Raw genomic sequence first — 16,762 nt, 5'->3', positions numbered from 1 at the left:
CCAGTAACCAACCAAGTTCCAAACCTACTCATTCCTGTCAATGAAGCACTACTTACCGCTTGTCATACCAAAGAGCCCCCAAAGAGAAATAACCCCAGCACTAAGCGTTCTAAAAGCAACACTCCCCGGAACCCCATGCTTCCAACAAACATACCCATCCACAAAGGCCAAGTATCCCAAAGACGCAATCACAACATCCATGGCTTCGAAATGATCACCCAAATACAAACCCCATAGTGCTAGACCAACGGCAGTAACGCGGGCCGAGCCAGATACCATCACGGGATGAGCGGGTTTAGAAAGAGCTATTTTCTCGTTGAAGCCAAATGTTCGGATGGCGTTTTCGGCGTTCCAGAGAGGCATGGTGCCGCCTATGGTTATTGTTGTGGCGAGGAAAAGGGGAGGAATGTGGCGGAGGATGAAGTGCTCAAACATTTTGATTTGAACATTTGGTTTGGTGGGTTTGTCGGCTTTGCGTGGTGAGATGAGATAGCTAACTCGGAGGGAGCAGTTGCTTGGTTTGTTGGAGATCACTTATGGAGAGAATGAGATTCGGATGATCTTGTGTATTCGGAATTGCGCCCAGGACTTTATATCGAAAAGAGATTCACGTAAAAAGAAGTAAGATTGTTGTATTTCCAGATGCAAGAAAGTGGCGTAAGCGCTTTTGTGAATCACTTGATAGACATGCGCAGCTCACATTTCATAGGAGTCGCTACCCCGCCGAGCCCACATTCATTCAAACGTCTAATGGTGGGAATTTGACTGAACCACCTATATTATACACAAATTTTGGAAATTTGACAGTGCAGGTGTATTTGATAAGAATCTGAACTTGAATATATGCCATGATAGATTTAAGGTTCGGATAACTCTTCGCGACAGGCACGTCAATATGAAGATTATCACATCGTCTCTAGGCTCTTGATTATCAAAGGTGGGCCCTGACTCGCTTGGCTAGTATGAATTTTGCTGCATACCCGTTTTGTTTCAAGCAGATCCCATGCGGAGAAGGTTTAAGGGTCTAGAGTACAAAGACTTATCTCGCTTTTGCATAACTGTACATCGATCATGTTTTGTGATCCAAATGTCTCGGAATGATTTGAAAATTGCTCCAAGATCATAGAGAACCAAGCACGGTGCAGTAACCTTATTTAATGATCAGCCACATTATGCGACGAGTGGCGATTCCTGCAATCTTGAGGTTACCGGTATGGTGAAAACTACCAAATTGTCAAGTCTCTTCACTCAAATCATACGGAGCTGTTATCATTAGGAGCGCGTTGTTTTTTTGTTGCGCCCCGGCGCTTCTTCCTCTATCATAGCAACGCTCATCTGAGCCATGCTAGTCTAGACTCAAGCTCGGTTGAGCGAGATATATACCTCGGAACACCCGGGGAAGTTTCCCCGCGTTCTGGACAAGGGTTCGGCAGATCAGCGCATATAGCTCAACTACCTGCCTCCTTTTTCCTTACTTCAAAAGTTAGAACGTTCGAAATTACTGTGAGTTTTTTGATTTGCTCTAGATAATCCTTTTCAACCATTTCACTACTAGAGATTTCAAAGAGCCAGCCAATCAAGAAGCCTAACTATCATCATGTCTAAGAATAATTACAAAGACATCATTGTCACCATCCAAAACAAGATAGGAATCATCAAAGTAAGATATGAACATTGAGCATGTAGTATAAGAATTCGCTGATGTATGATTAGTTCAATCGTCCTCAAGCCCTCAATTCTTTGGGAGGAAGTCTAGTACCAGAAACTATTGCTGCTCTGCGAGAACTAAATGAACACTCCGATACTGTATTTACAGTTTTAACAGGAGAAGGGAGATTTTTCTGTGCCGGTGCAGATGTCAGACGTGGGTTTGGGAGAAAGTCTAATGTCTACAACGTGCTGACACGTGAAATATAGAAGATGGTTCATTATCTGGCAAGAAGGAATATGCCAGTGCTGCGGAAAAGAAAATCACATACCTCTCTAAATTTACCTTATGTAAGCGCCTTTTTACTCCCAGATCTAATAAGTAGAGACCTAATGATTTAGCTCTCGAACTCATGCGCTCAATAATCGACCACACTAAAGTTTTCATTCTCGCTCTAAATGGGCCGGCAGTAGGTGCTGGAGCAGCATGGTTTCCAGGAGTAGCTGATATTGTTCTCGCATCTACGTCAACCTACCTTCAAATCCCATTCTCGGCACTTGGTCTAATTCCAGAATGTGGCTCGGCTATTTCACTAACTCAATCCATGGGTGTTCATCGTGCCAATGAGTTCTTGATGTTTGGAGGAAAACTTACTGCAGATGATATATTATCATTTGGTATTGCCAATCGGATTTTTGAGACAGAAGGGTTTGGAGAGAAAGTGATTGAGTATCTGGAGGAAATTTTGAAAACTAATGATGGAAAGAGTATGATGGAGGCGAAGAGACTGCAGAACTTGCCATTGAGAGATTCAAGAATATTGGCTGTGTATAATTCGATTGATGCCTTGGCCGAAAGATTCGTTGATGGAGCGCCGTTTGAAAGATTTGAAGCTAAGAGGAAGGAAATGGAGGGTAAGTTTTCGAGTAACCTTTTTCATAGTAACATATGGCTAATCGGATTTGCAGCAAAATCCAGAAGTCGAGCATCAAAAATCTAGATTGGGGAGTACGAATGATGTATTGTTCCTAGAGAGGGGCATAAGCAATAGAGAGGGTCTGAAGTAGCCCATATTACAGCAAAGTAATGATTACTCTCGTTACCTGCTGTTTATTGATCCTATTTGATGAATTGATTCTGCTTTCCTTTACAGTTTGGAAGTTGTGAAAGAACGATTCACGCGTATCCACCGTATTGTCAACTTTTATCCGGAATAAGCAATCGAATCACGGAAAGTGCAGAGACATCTAGTTAAAAAGAGATAAAGAAACCGGTAGTCATTATTATTCACTAATAGCAGGTCCAGATATACGGCTAGCTATAAATCCGGAGTCTTTCGCAAGCCCACCAGCCCCACGTATCTCAAACTGACGGATATTCTGTCTTCCAATTCTACCTCTGTTCATTGAACAATACGCAAATAACACTCGAGTCAACACATCATGGCTAAAGGGTGTGTCGCATGCCAGAACCAAGGTGGAAAAGTCCTCTATTGTGGTCTGTGTCGTTCTCGGCAATACTGTGATATGTTTTCAAATTGTTAGAAGTCTCTTTGAAGGCTTGTATTGAGTCTCGTCATGTGAAAGATACGATTTATGTGGGAAATCTACACTAAATGAAAGATTCAATGTCAGTTGGAAACGCCTGTGGCTTTTTTGAAAAGCCAAATGCATTCCAAAAGCTTCGTGTACTAGATATTGTTCACAGGTACAGATTGTCAAACCAAGGACTTGCCAACTCACAAGGCAAAATGCAAGCGCGGAAACTATATTCTGAAGGTTGATCTCTGCCCTCGTCATATCACAAACCCTCGCATCAGCCGAACTCTCACGTGTCCTGCCATAGCGTCTTTCGCCGACCTGCATGATGCCCTCCAAGTTGCATTTGATTGGAAGAACTGCCATCTTTACAATTTCGACATTCTCGATCATAAAGAAATGATGGGCTCCGAACATAGGTTCGTTATGCAGCCGGTACTGTGCAGGATTACCAATCTGGACACGTCGGACAATGGCGGCTTCAGCACATACCCAACCGAGGATAGCAAACACACCAGGCTTCATCAAATTATGGATGGTGGACTCACCAGTGGTAGGACTATTCATTACATGTATGATTTTGAAGATGGCTCGGAACATGTCATCACCTGTGCTGGGCGAGCAGATGCAACTACCAACTTCGTGGTATTGGGTGGTGAAGGTCATGGATGTGCGGAAGACGTGGGAGGGTATGGCGGATGGCCCAACCTAATTACAGCTTATGAGTCTGATGAACCGACGAAGTACCAGAGATACTTGATGTATTGGTTCGAAAACACGGCTCATAACAAGGATCCGAGAGGTCTGCGGGGAGTTGCAAAGTACGCGTGGGACAAAGACGAAATCAGTGCAATCTTAGAGGCACTCGATAATTCCTACCTCCCTGCACATCCTACTTCAATACTTCTGGTATCCTTGGCTAAGGAGTCATGGTTTGATCTAATGTACGCTTCTGTACTTGCCCAACTTCGCTCTAAAGCCACGATTAGAGAAGTTACAGAAGGTATATCGGCAATGACATGTATCGGAGAACCACAGAATTTTGACGCCATCACCGTTACGAATGCGGCAATCATGGAATCCGAGTTTGTTGCTATCAATCAAAAGTTGGTTGAATATGCAAAAGCCGGTGGAGTTTTGATATTCGGATTTTCGATGCCAAGCCTTACCGAGCCATCAAAATTTGAGAAATTGATGGAAAGCTATGGCATAGATTGGAAGTTTGGTTATTGTACTGGGGAGACCTATAACATCAATAGAATGGCCGATCTTAACGAGAAGTACAGTTTGATGCCCTACAACATGAACGCTCTCTGTTTGAAGAACATTAGGCCTGAAGAGAGAGTCTATTCTGGCTCTCACCACGCTAAAAATCAAAGTCCCGCAATTTTCGCAAAGTATGGAAGAAGCGGGGGTCGAATTGGTTGGTTTAGCGATGTTAGTGGAGAGAGGAAACGACAACACTGCTTCTAGCAATGTGTGGACTTTGAGATTTCTCGATGTCCTGCTACTCCAAAGATCTAAAAACATCCATTCAAATCAAATTACAGACAGCTCTGTTGTTTTGCTCTTATAGCTAAGTTCGAAGTCTCATGACTTCGAATATGAACGGATAACTCCCCGAAAAGATCCTTTAAATCTCTTCGTATGTCTTATGGTGCCCATGTTGATTGCTTATGGTGACTGAAAACTAAAATCTTCCTTCGAGTTATTAGATTCAGATAGTGTTGTCTAACCCTCCAAAGATTAATTTGTATGCTAGATTGGTTGGTTAAGGGTAATCCAATCATCCTTCAAGTCACAACCCCCCAGATCCGCTCCAATCACACTTTGTTGGGAGGAGTAACATTTAATTAACTAAACAACGTGAATCGAAATTTCGACATTAAGATTAAACAAGGTACGCATCTTTCAGACAGACGTTCCTGTTCAACGTCTTGGGCAATCAAACCACTCTTTCACCAATACCCATCTAATTATCTCTCGACCTAATTATGAGGGAGCCCGGTAATGAACACGAATATTACAAGCTACAGTCTGTGACCTAAATTTTGTTCAGAAAACGCAACCTTACTGATGCTGTTAAGGATTCACCCTTCTTCCATTATCCATAGGAACAGTTGGAGGTGCTTCAGCAGAAGGAGTTGGCGTCCATTCGGGTTCCCTTACATAAACACTCGGCTGTAATTCTTTCGGAATAGGATCCTCGCGGCATACAAGTTGCAGCTTTGAATTTGCATAGCTTCTCGGAGTTTCTGCTACTGAATAATAGTTTGCATGAATATACGAGCGTAGAACGTAGGGCTGACCGGAGTTGTGAAATTTGCGCATACTGGTGCTAGATATGTACACATGCGGGGATTGTGCGGACGACGTATCAGGGGGAATGAGAGTCAATCGGCGAGACTTGAGGATTGGAGTCTAGGGGTGGCGTCTTTTCTCTCAGGCTTTTTAATACAGCGAAGTCAGAGGGAGTTCGATATAATGATGTATCAATAGTAGCAGGAACAAGGACAGTGCTATCAGCACGACCGAACTTGAAGGTATCGAAAACTTTCTCTAATGACGGGGGCTTTGATGGGTCCAGGACGGGAGTTGTATTAATAAAAAAAACTCGCGCAGAACACGATTAGCATTCCAGTTAATTGTTCATGATCCGAGAACCCACATAATCATTACCCTATGAACCATTGCTGTGCTTTGATTGGCAATTGCCGAATTGCTTATATCCAGCAACATAGACCTACCTACCTTATCGCTATATCGATCTTTGAGTAACTTCGGTCGAATAAATCAACCTTGATGAACTACTGTAGCGCTTGAGTCAACTAACAAATTTTCAAGTACTTGTAGCTTCAGCGATCGGATCAGTCGAGCAATTTTACCCCCAACTAGCATATGCATCACTAGGGTGACGTGACGGGAAACATGCGGCCTATATCATGAGGGCAGTCAAACTATTGCACATCTTGACTAAAGAGGAATAATCTATGAAAAATAGAGCTGTGAATATATAGATTTCTATTGGTATTATTCGGGACTAGCTCTCTTTGTCCCCAGATCCACATGAATCATGAATTCAATACGAGCGGTAGTTGAATTGGATGAGAACTTCAATAAAAGATATGAGAGCAAGAGAACAGACGATAACATGCTTCAGGTTTCCAAGGCCTACATGGCGATGATCAGTTATCGAATACCACGACTTGCCAGAGCTCGATCAAAAAGAAATTAGACATATGATTAGAACAAAAGGCCCAAGTCATCACCAATTCATAGAGATGTATGTTTTTCTAAGATTCCTCTTATGGGAAAGAGAAGTACAGACGCAAAAGGTGAGGTCTGTAAATGATCAAGCATGAACAACAAAGTGAAGGAAGGCAGTGGAGAAATTGAACTGATGATGAAAACATAGACGAGACACGGTATATGAGTCCAAGAAAAGAGATAAGATATGCAAAGGAAGAGGCAAAAAGAAAGGACCAGGATGCGGGGGACAATGTTTCAACCTTGTGAACTTCAAAATTACCAAGATAGAGGTACTCATAAAGCACGCTCTCCGTCTGATGTGAGACGTGCAGAGTGCTGCATGTCCAAGCTCAAGCATGAATGGAGTTTAGTCCCTTCGAATCTTGTCAACCGAAGAAGAGCTGATTGAATATCATAAAAGTTGTATGCTTTATTTTTGTATTTGTTATTATACACAGGGGTATTATTCGCAAGGTATGCCAAGGTATCGCGGATTTCGTACCCTTTCCCATAACTCCATGTAGACATGAAAATCTTTGATCCCATGGCATATAAAAATGCCGTGTCGCATCTCCTTTTCTGTAGTCGCTGCTCATCATGCAATCCTGCAAGAACCGTGTCTTGCATCATAAAATCTCAAAATGAGGTATTCGTAACGTTTCGGTGGTCTTCAACGGTCCGTGAACGGGAAAAATGGAATTAAAATCGCATGTCCCGTAATCATCTATAGCTGCGATTTCTATCATTTCCTCGCCCGGCATTCCAGTTATTGCCATTGCGGTTGTTGTTGTTGTTGCCAGCACGACCTCCTACAAGGTTGTCGCTGTAGAGTCCTTGGCTTCTAGCGTTGTTACGACTGCCCCCATCCCGGTCATCGGTATCCATGCGATCCTCAAATCCGTACGAGCCATCAATAATATCATCCCGAGAACTTCGCGAGCTATCATATCTTGAATCGTAGCTATCGGAACCTGCACTGCGTTCAACACGGCTAGCTCTTGGGCCTGTAGGAACACTTGATCGAGGAACAGAACGTTGGGTGGCAGGTTGAAGCGTTGGCGCAGGAGCTCCCGACTTATTGTAAACGTTCAATAAATTACCATCCGCCTATCATGGGCCTATTAGTAATGCTTCAAGGTGTTCTACTTTGAGTGAAAATACCTCTTGGTTGTTGAATGTATCAATGACATTGTCAGCTCCATCTTTTGTATCAAAAATAATCTCTGCGATAATTCTGGGGTAATCAGAGATAAGGCGGCAGCTTAGTGGAGGTCCACCAACTGGTGTCATTGCGGTCTCGATATCTTGTGCTGAAGTACCTCGCGCAAAGTTTTCTGCCATTACAATATATGGTCCTGCGAGTCCCTTGATAGACATACTCTTAGTCGCCTTCGACTTCCCAACGATATTATACTGAGCGTTCAAGTTCGGTGTTGATGCAGAGCCGTTGAAAGCTTTCGCAAGTCGATCATTGCGCGCACGCGTATTGATATTCTTAGGGCCACGAGGAGGATTTTGGGATGTTCTAGAACTGCCTGGGTTGTTAAGAGAGTGCAGATCATGAGTCCATTCCGCATCAACATTTCCGACAGTAGGTGTGGAATTTTGCCTTGGTGCAGGTTTGGATGTAGCCGGGCCGCGCTATTCGATTGTTAGATTCGTAGATCTGTAGACACCTGCCAGTAGCCTTCATACCTTTCCAACGCCCATTCTGCTTGCAAGTGAGGGACCAGCGCCTGGCTTGCGATTGTTGTTTGTCGCTCCTGGCGCACTCGCTCGACGATTCTTGCCCAGGAATTTATTTGCTAGAAGCTCATCCTTGCGACGCTCACGTCCTAATCTTATGTGAGTCACTGACAACATAGCAAACATACTGCATGTTCTGATCAAGGTTACCTACCTTTGTTAATGAATCCATTGAAATCGGGTAAGTCAGTTTTGGGTGCCATAGTGTTAAGTTGCAGCTACCGCTACCTGTTATCAGTATTATTAGAGTTGATAAATTCGCAGATTTCCTGAAGTCCTAATGCAACAATACTCAAAAAGGCGGATGAATATCTTCAAGATCGAATGATAATATTTGAGGTTAAAGACAGGAAATATGGTGAATGAGAAATAGGATGGCCGAGGATAAATAGAATCCTAAAGTTCAGGTCGCGAAAGTTTAACGTCGCATTTGGGGAGTACGCGAGTGACTTTGAAGCGGAAAATGCGGCCGCGTGATCAAGTGTACGGTTTGGCTTGAGTTAAAACGAACATCCCTTTATCTTTCTTCACTCCAAGACCTGATAAATAGATATATTTCGAATAGCTTCGTGTATAACTTGTATTGAAATCGATCTGAGTTTTCAAGGTTTGGATCGATTTCTAAACAAATGTACCATCAGGGCCGGACTTCAAGAATGGAAATCTTGCAACCTCGCGACCCCTTTTTCTAATCTAAGAGCAACGAGACTCATATTGATTGATTATGACATTACAACTCAGGTAGGTGCGAATGAACTCCAGATAAGTTGATTCCTTCACTCTTGCCATTTCCAATGGTACGATATGTGATATTGTCCATTCAAGTTTTCTTTTACTTCTGATTCTCTTCGATCAACAACCCAATCTTTACATGTTGATTTCTTTTGGATTTTTGGTTAATGAACTACAAACAAGTAAGAATGTTTTTTTCTCTTTTCTCCGTATCTTAGTCTAATATAGCCATCTCGCTATTCTTCCCGTGCTACTCATGATCTATATCTTCCCATTCTTGGATTTGTACCCCTAACTGATGAAGTGTAGGTAGATCCTGAAAGCGAGTTAAACAAACATGGGTTCCATATCATTTCAAACCCCTGAGAAGATGAACGATGAGAATATACCTCTACCTCAAGCTCCACATACGCCCAACTCACACAAGATATCAGATTTGGGACGGACATCTTCCCAAAAGAAAGCTCGACAAATTTTTGATAGTTTAAGAGGTTTGAAGTCACGCGGGAGACTCAACATTGATGTGGAAGATGTGGGAGGTTATTCTGCTGGTCCTTCTAGCCCCATTCGCTGCAAAAATCCAACATGGGACTTCTTGGGAACCATTCGTACAAAGAAATCTGGTGAATTTGGTACTCCTGAGAATGAAAGACCTCTCACCACAACTCCTCTCAAAGCAGAGCCGCAAATCAGTAAGTAACAATGATCTTAATCTCTCCGTCTTGAGCTAATATTGTGTTTGTAGACGAGGCATCGAAACTGCTTCCAAGAAGACGAAAGAGTCTCGTTGACATACTCGGATCAATCTCCAACAAGGTATCCCCTAGACGTAGTACAACCCTTCGTGAAAACACTCTCGGAGAAGAGAGATTACCAAGTTATTGTGAAGAGGACGTATTTGCCGAGAGGTTGGCAAAAGAGTTGATAGATTTGAAAGCGAATAATTCGAGTCCTCTGCAAACATCAGCATCTGATGGTCAATCAAGATTTCCTCAGGAACGATTAGGAGGAACTTATAATTTGGAAGAGAATCTCAATACCATAATCGAGAGTGGGTTTATCAATACGTCGCAATGATATTGCATGGAAGGAACATGTCTAACCAATACTCAAGATCTTCAAAAACTCCGACAGTCTGAAGATCTACCCAATGGTCGAGCAGAATACGACGCAGACAGTTGTGAGTTTTCCTACTTCTAGTATTTTAGAAGTATGTGTTTTGACACTTTGACTTTAGGGACGAGTCAAGCGCACACAATACAAAGTGTAGGATCTAATGAGCATTTGACAAGTCAATTTCCAACAACAGATATAGATGAAGACGAATCAAAAACGCCAGACTCATATCTTTGCTCGATGATTGAGTCTTTTGACGACTATAACAATGAATCATTTGCCGCCAAAGGGAAAGGTTTGATTGTCTCTCCGTCGCCCTCCCCTGACAAGTTACGCCCAACCAAACCCGTTGATTTTCTGAAGGATTCGAGCCCAGATGTGATTCCTGAGAGATCAGGCCCAAGGTGATTGTTTCTTACAGGTTACAAACCATAGCTAACATTTGTTCTAGCAATCAATTCATGGATACAATTTCGTCAATAGGTTGCCAAATTAATACACTGGCAATACCAGAGCAAAACTCCCACCAAGGGACACGGCCAATGATTACAATTCGGGAAGTGACATCTGATTCTAAATCTAACTCGGCATTCGAGGATCAGTTAGCTCCATCACCACCAACATGGCAAGCCGCAGCAAAATCTAGAAACGCAATGCTGGAAAGCAGAGCCAGAGTTCCTTATCAATTTGATAGACATTATGTTCAAAAAGTCGATGCTCCTTTTGTGAACTTGGTTGAAGAACGAAAGAGTCACTGTCAGAGATCACAGCCACCCCCTTCTAAGTCCGATGAATCAGATCACCAGAGAATTGCCCACAATATCAAGCAGACCGTAAATAAAATGACAAAGAACCTCCATCTTTCCTCTTCCTCGGAAGAGACAATAGAAGATTGGGACGAGAGAATCTCAGAGGAGACATCTGACAAGAACCTAGACAAAATCTCGGAGACCGTCGAACATTCTCATACAAAAACAATTGAGGAAGTCTCGGGCGTTAAAATGATACGCAAAAACATAAGTTCGTTCACGAGCAGGCAGTTTTTGGACGGCGTGATGTATGTCAGATATCCTCAAACAGAGGCCAAATGGCGCCACAAGCAATACTTCTCAACAGGAAGCCTTGCCATATCAGATATTCGCAAACGAAACAAAGGGGAATACTCGGATACAGTATCGTATTGCCCAGAAGAAATTTGCATTTACGTTCATCTATGGGGGAAGGTTCCCAAACCAGAGTCTGAGCTTAGTGTTCGCGTCAAATACCCGGAAACAAAGACTCGATGGGCTCGAACCAAATTTTATGACAATGGCGATCTTGCCATGGCTGATATGGACCAAGAGAATCGAGGTGAATTCTCAGACATTCGATACGATGCATCCGAACGCTGTTTTTATGTTTATGCATGGGGTGATATTGTTGAAGAACCGAAACGTGAGGTTCGCGTTAACTACTCAGAAATAAAAGCTGGATTGACACGAACACAGACCTACGGAAAAAATGATTTAGCATTGGTTGATCTGTGTGAACAAAGCCGTGGAAGTTTGTCAAAAGTCAGATACAATGCTTCGGACCGCAGGCCCCAATCTTTCACATTGGATGAAGCTATGGATGAACTCCACAGTTATCCCTTCGCAGGTTTTCTCAAATCAGAGACGGAGCGCGAATTTTGTGTTGGCTCTCCAGAATCGACTCAAACCCAAATTTCCGAACCCAAACCGGATATCTCACGAGTTGAAATCGACAAGAATTTCACGTTTCTTTACAGTGCTCCCGAACAAAGCTCACGTGTAGAAGCACAAATGGCAGGTATCGAGCCAATTTACAGAACCCGCGAGCCTGCATGGAGACCAACACTATCGCCTCTCGGTGATAGGGATGAGAGTGACCAAGATCTACCCGATTTCTCCGATTTGGAGAATGAGTTCCAACTAGTTACCATCAAATCTCCTGAAAGTTCTTCACTCAGTATAAAATCGCAAGAAGAAGCAGAGGAAGCAGCTGGTGAGGATATTTCAGGTAGCAATGATATGAGCCTCTGCGTGGAAGCTGGAACTCCTCGAAAGTCAGATCATGAATTTATTACTGAATTATTCATGGCAAACGATTCCGATAGACCGGCACCTCTTCTTAGAGGCTCTAAGCAGATTCTCGAGTATTTGGATAGCTTTGATGGTGTGAATCGCAGCAGCAATTCTGTGTACGCTGCCAATGATCTTCAGTCAAATCGCAAGACCGCAACAAAGATATGGGCTGAATCCGAAAATGCTGGAGAAATGTACGATTCTATTGAGCCAACTCCCGAAAGCGTTCAAGCTATGATAGACGAACTTTTCGCTCAAGCCACTCACCACGCAAAGCTTGACGACTCTTCGGATGATGGAGGTGCATCTTTCAAAATCGAAGTTGTTGAGGAAGAAACTAGAGAGAGCTCAAATTCATCTTTTAAAAAAGGGCACAAGCTCTCAAGGTTTCTTGATAATCAATATTGCGGAGTTTCAGGACCCAACGACGTTCCAAAGAATCAAGAAGAGATAGCTTCTGGAACAAAGGGTGCAAAAGAACACACTATTTTCAATTTTGGCAAGGATATGATACATCGCAGGGAGCGTTCAAATGCCATTTCTGGAGAAGGCCCTTCAGTGGCTATGCGGTCGAACAAATTGGATGAGAGTATATTCATTCTTCCTATCGATAACATTGATTTATACGAGGAAAATGCTGGTTGTGGTGATTCAAAATCACCCTGCCCTACAGAAATCAATGAGAATATAGCAGCCTTTTCTACTGACGCGGACTTGACAGTCGTGGTTCCTGAACCCATTGATACTGCGACTGTGACTAACCACGAAACGAACAACAATCTTTCCAGTCTTGATCTGGCCAAAGCAGATTCCGAGAACAAAGAAGAGACAGCCAATGTCAAGCCAGGTCTCTGGGCCGGCACCTGTACAAAAGAGCAGAATAAGTGCGATGCATCCGCATGCACTGCATCTTCTATATTCGGTAAACTAGGTCTTGAAACCGCGCTTGCACCAGCAGCATCAAAAATCGAGGAATTTGCAACATCTGACAACAAAAAAGACGAGTCAACAGAACCGAAAGGCAACGAAAACATAATTCAAACCCCCAGTCTTCGTGTAGAAACAGTGTCGCAAGCATTTATAGACAACGAGGTTCTTCCACAACTCAACACAAGAATTGAATCAAAGCGAGTCCCTACGTTAGTAAACATCTTTCACTCACGAGGAATGGCGTCCCCATCTTCAGCTCGGCCATTCTTAGATAAATGTTCCTCTCCTCTCCAGCCAATCTCAACTCCCAAACGAGTAGAGACATATACTCCAATTCAAATTCCGAGAATCGTTACGCCTTCGGGGAAGATTTATAGCCCTGCGCAACTGGAAGAGGACAAGAAAGTTTCGAATCCAATCCAGAGGGTTCAGACGCCGGGAAGTGGGCTGGAGAAGCAGTGTAAAGGTAGAGATTATTTTAGTGTGAACATGAGTGTGGATGATACGGATGATGTAGATTTGAGTGGTGATGAGACGGAGATTAGTGAGGGATTCGGCGAGAAGTTGGAGAGAATGAGGGTGAGTAAGTATTGCTTGATAAACGAAGAGGACAAAAGTACGAGTGAGAATGAAGTAAAGGTATGAATGGGTCGTGGTTTGATAAAGGGGTAGGAAGAGTGTACTGATTATGACGGGTATTGTTATTGGGTGGAGTATCGCTTGAAGATCAATGATGCCGGAGAAAGTTATTGATATTGATGGAGTGCGAGAAGAGAGGCATGTCGTCGCTAAAGTTGAAACACGTGGTAATATTTTTATATTGATTGTATTCAGTTCCGGGGAGGATAACACCAGACATTGAGTAATCAGATAATTCTCAGAATTTGTCATTGTAAGACTTAATCCATAATAAAAGACAAATTCAACTGAACAACGCATCGTCTTTGCTGCATTTCGCTTGTGAGGCAGATGAATTTTATTGGAAATCAATTATTATGGATGAGTTGCGGATGTATTGTATAGGTTGGGTATTTTTATAACATGAGAGCTGATAGTGTACAGTATATAACATATGGAGTTTATCTCAGCAACCATCTTGTGCATTAGGCAATGCTGTACGCCCCGGGAAACTACAATTAAAAACTAGCAGACGTCTCAGTAGTTGGCTTCCTGTTTGCAAACGACGCCGGAGCCCCAACATTCGACTTCCTTTTCGCAAAAGGTTGAACACGCGCCACATATCCCTGAGTAGCAGCAAATGGAGCCAAGCCCCCCTTGACTGCTTTCTTGAATTGCATTTTCGAAAATTCATGAGTGCGGCGATCGATAGGCTTTTGGAATTCAGGGGTCTGGTGATCGGTAGGCATTTGGGGTTCTTCATCATCTTCTTTGGGCTCGAGCTTGTACTTGAAGCGGCCTGGGTATTTTTTAGATCCGTCCTGCTGTTGTTTGGCACGTTCTTCGTAGGCCATGAGTTTATTGCGACGTTCGTATATTTCAGTGTACGTGTCGCGGGACACGAGGCCTTTATCCATGAGCGTGTCGTAAGCGCCTATTATGCGACGGATAAGAAAGAGGACTTGGTCTTTGAACTCTTGGTTTTGGAAGTGATCATCGGTGACGGTGGGGTTTCCGTAGGTGGCGAGAGCACGGAGGTTAAGGTATGAGGGACCTACGCGTTCGAGGGCGCGGGAGATTTGTTTGCCTTGTTCATATTTGGTAGGTCGGTTGCCGGAGGCTTTGCGGATGAGAGAGGAAGAGACGGCGACGTCCATGTAAGTTACTAGGGCTTTAATGTCTGGGACTGGGAGGTGCATCTGCATTATATCGAGGATTTTACCGGCGGTGGTGAAGACGTTGGGGTTAATTTTGTCCCGAGCGCAGGTACTCATGGCGAGTTGAAAAGTTTCGGGTTTCAAGGTTTCTTTGGGCATTGTTTGTAAAAGTTCCAGGACCTCTCGACTCGATCGGGAGACTCGGAGGATTCTCAGATATCTGTGGTAATTATCCGCATCAGGTACAACACCCAACTCTTTCGTGAAAAGTTGCCAATATTTTGTTGCAGCGTCCTTTTTAGATAATTTTAGTAATGCCTTCATTATCATAGATAATGTGTTTGGTCCTGGAGTAGCGTATACATGCGACTTGGGCAATGAAGCCACTGCAGTTCCGTAGCTAGAAAATATGTTTTCGAGATCTTTAGGAGGATCGATATCACCGCCTTCTATCTCGGCTAATCCCTTGTTGTCATCAGGTCTGGACTGCCCTTGTAGTCCCGGTTCAATCTTCTTTCGAGATTTTGTACCTCGCTGAGGTACTTGGCGTCGAACGTTCATTGTCTGCTGAACAAGGGACAAAACATCATCGTTGTCTTCTTCTGAACCCAGTAGTAATGTCCGGCCCATAGCACAGACAAGCTCTTCATCGACCATTATATCTCCTTTGCGCCAACGAGTATAGATATCCCCCCACATTCGATGCGCACTAGCTATCATTTTCTCTTTCATTTTTAAAAGGTCCTTTTCAGGCATGTCTCGCTGGCTAATAACCTTCATGCGAAATGCGTTCAGGATGGTCGTGAAAGTAAGGTTATCTGGTGCGCGATTCCCCTCAGCAGGCATTTGAGAAGCGATTCCTAATAAAGCCTCCTCTTCCCCTGCCCTCGAACAAAGCCTAAGTACTGCATTCATGTGAATAGTATTTGGTCGTAAACGGGAACCATCAGAGAGCATCGAGGTATAAATTGCTAATCCCTTCTCGAAGGCTGGTTTGGTATGAGGACTCTCGCTGCAGCCTTTGAAAATGATAGTGTAGGTTTGCGCGTCTGGAAATTGCGCTCGTTTTTTCATCTGTGATCATCTGGTCAACAAAAGCTTCATCATATATTACAGAAATAACAAACCTCATTGAATGTTTTAAGTGCCGGGTTCAACAGTCCCTTACTGAATTGCCATTCAATCAAATGATTCCAACTAACAACACACTCAACATTCTTGCTTGCAGATCGAACATAAAGTAATGCCTCCTCAAAATCGTCCTTCGAGAGAAGTTTCCGCACATAGTCGGCGAGCTGCAGTGGATCTTGCAGTTGTTTAAGCTTCCAAATAAATTTATTGTCAATTCGTGGATCAATAGCTGCCGGCTGTTTGTCTGCGGGCCTCTGTCCCCGCGAATCTAGCCATTCCTGTCGTTTGGCCGTCCTGCTCTTCGTTGGCTCGGAAGACTCTTCATCTTGTGAAATAGGCTGGTAGGTGTAACTATCAGAATCCGTCGCATTCGTGGCAAATGACCCATAAAGTTGTCTTTGGGGAATTATGAGTTGTGAGTTTGTACTATGAATCGTTGAATCTCCGATGAGTGCTTGTAGGCATCTCCTCGTACATGCTCGACATGTAAACATCTTTCAAGTCTAGATTTAAAAGATCAATTTCCCCTCCATTCTTTCATCATTGTGATACTTTTTTTGTGGTCGGGTTAATAATAATCCGTTTGACTTAGTCATCAAAATCCAATTAACTTTCGTGTCGATAATTTACAAGGGTTCGCGATTTCACAACGCGAAAAGTGGTAGGAGCGCGTCAGAATTCCCCTTCTCCAATTTCGCGTATCAATCATCCACTCTACAGTTCCAAAATATTGTACACAGACACATACATACACACATACCTACCTACCTACATACATGAGGGGGTTCCAATCCAATTTTTATAACTTTCTTT

At 43.3% G+C, this 16,762-nt stretch overlaps 6 protein-coding genes across 6 annotated transcripts; 3 read left to right on the top strand and 3 right to left on the bottom strand.

Moving 5' to 3' along the window:
• Window positions 1–48: 48 nt before the first annotated feature.
• EAE98_006336 (uncharacterized protein) lies at window positions 49–435 on the bottom strand (the record flags this gene model as incomplete). The annotated part of the gene is made up of 1 exon (XM_038953959.1): window positions 49–435. The coding sequence occupies one exon, from the start codon at window positions 433–435 to the stop codon at window positions 49–51; it is 387 nt and encodes a 128-aa protein (XP_038809749.1).
• Window positions 436–1,597: 1,162 nt separating this feature from the next.
• Window positions 1,598–2,648, top strand: EAE98_006335 (uncharacterized protein; the record flags this gene model as incomplete). Its single annotated transcript, XM_038953958.1, has 5 exons — window positions 1,598–1,660; window positions 1,714–1,864; window positions 1,918–1,998; window positions 2,050–2,562; window positions 2,617–2,648. 5 exons carry the CDS (start codon window positions 1,598–1,600, stop codon window positions 2,646–2,648), a joined length of 840 nt encoding a protein of 279 aa, XP_038809748.1.
• A 442-nt stretch (window positions 2,649–3,090) lies between these two features.
• Window positions 3,091–4,659, top strand: EAE98_006334 (uncharacterized protein; the record flags this gene model as incomplete). The annotated part of the gene is made up of 2 exons (XM_038953957.1): window positions 3,091–3,145; window positions 3,356–4,659. The coding sequence occupies 2 exons, from the start codon at window positions 3,091–3,093 to the stop codon at window positions 4,657–4,659; spliced, it is 1,359 nt and encodes a 452-aa protein (XP_038809747.1).
• Window positions 4,660–6,251: 1,592 nt separating this feature from the next.
• Window positions 6,252–8,578, bottom strand: EAE98_006333 (uncharacterized protein). The gene is made up of 4 exons (XM_038953956.1): window positions 8,336–8,578; window positions 8,131–8,270; window positions 7,597–8,076; window positions 6,252–7,542 (listed from the first exon to the last, which is right to left on the bottom strand). Exons 1-4 carry the CDS (start codon window positions 8,382–8,384, stop codon window positions 7,156–7,158), a joined length of 1,056 nt encoding a protein of 351 aa, XP_038809746.1. The 5' UTR covers window positions 8,385–8,578; the 3' UTR covers window positions 6,252–7,155.
• A 672-nt stretch (window positions 8,579–9,250) lies between these two features.
• Window positions 9,251–13,688, top strand: EAE98_006332 (uncharacterized protein; the record flags this gene model as incomplete). The annotated part of the gene is made up of 5 exons (XM_038953955.1): window positions 9,251–9,605; window positions 9,659–9,964; window positions 10,028–10,093; window positions 10,151–10,433; window positions 10,481–13,688. 5 exons carry the CDS (start codon window positions 9,251–9,253, stop codon window positions 13,686–13,688), a joined length of 4,218 nt encoding a protein of 1,405 aa, XP_038809745.1.
• A 491-nt stretch (window positions 13,689–14,179) lies between these two features.
• On the bottom strand, window positions 14,180–16,443 carry EAE98_006331 (uncharacterized protein; the record flags this gene model as incomplete). Its single annotated transcript, XM_038953954.1, has 2 exons — window positions 14,180–15,892; window positions 15,946–16,443. The coding sequence occupies 2 exons, from the start codon at window positions 16,441–16,443 to the stop codon at window positions 14,180–14,182; spliced, it is 2,211 nt and encodes a 736-aa protein (XP_038809744.1).
• Between the last annotated feature and the right edge of the window lie 319 nt (window positions 16,444–16,762).

This window comes from Botrytis deweyae, assembly GCF_014898535.1.
Source record: "Botrytis deweyae strain B1 chromosome Unknown BDEW_013, whole genome shotgun sequence".
Taxonomy (NCBI): Eukaryota; Fungi; Ascomycota; class Leotiomycetes; order Helotiales; family Sclerotiniaceae; genus Botrytis; species Botrytis deweyae.
The sequence above is the reverse complement of the archived record's forward strand: the minus strand, read 5'-3'. Positions and strand labels throughout refer to the sequence as shown.

Coding starts and splice junctions, on each gene's coding strand:
- EAE98_006333 (XM_038953956.1), bottom strand. CDS start 8,384: ATGGCACCCAAAACTGACTTACCCGATTTCAATGGATTCATTAACAAA. Junction 8,271..8,335: donor CAATGGATTCATTAACAAAG/GTAGGTAACCTT, acceptor ACATAAGATTAG/GACGTGAGCGTCGCAAGGAT. Junction 8,077..8,130: donor GCAGAATGGGCGTTGGAAAG/GTATGAAGGCTA, acceptor ACAATCGAATAG/CGCGGCCCGGCTACATCCAA.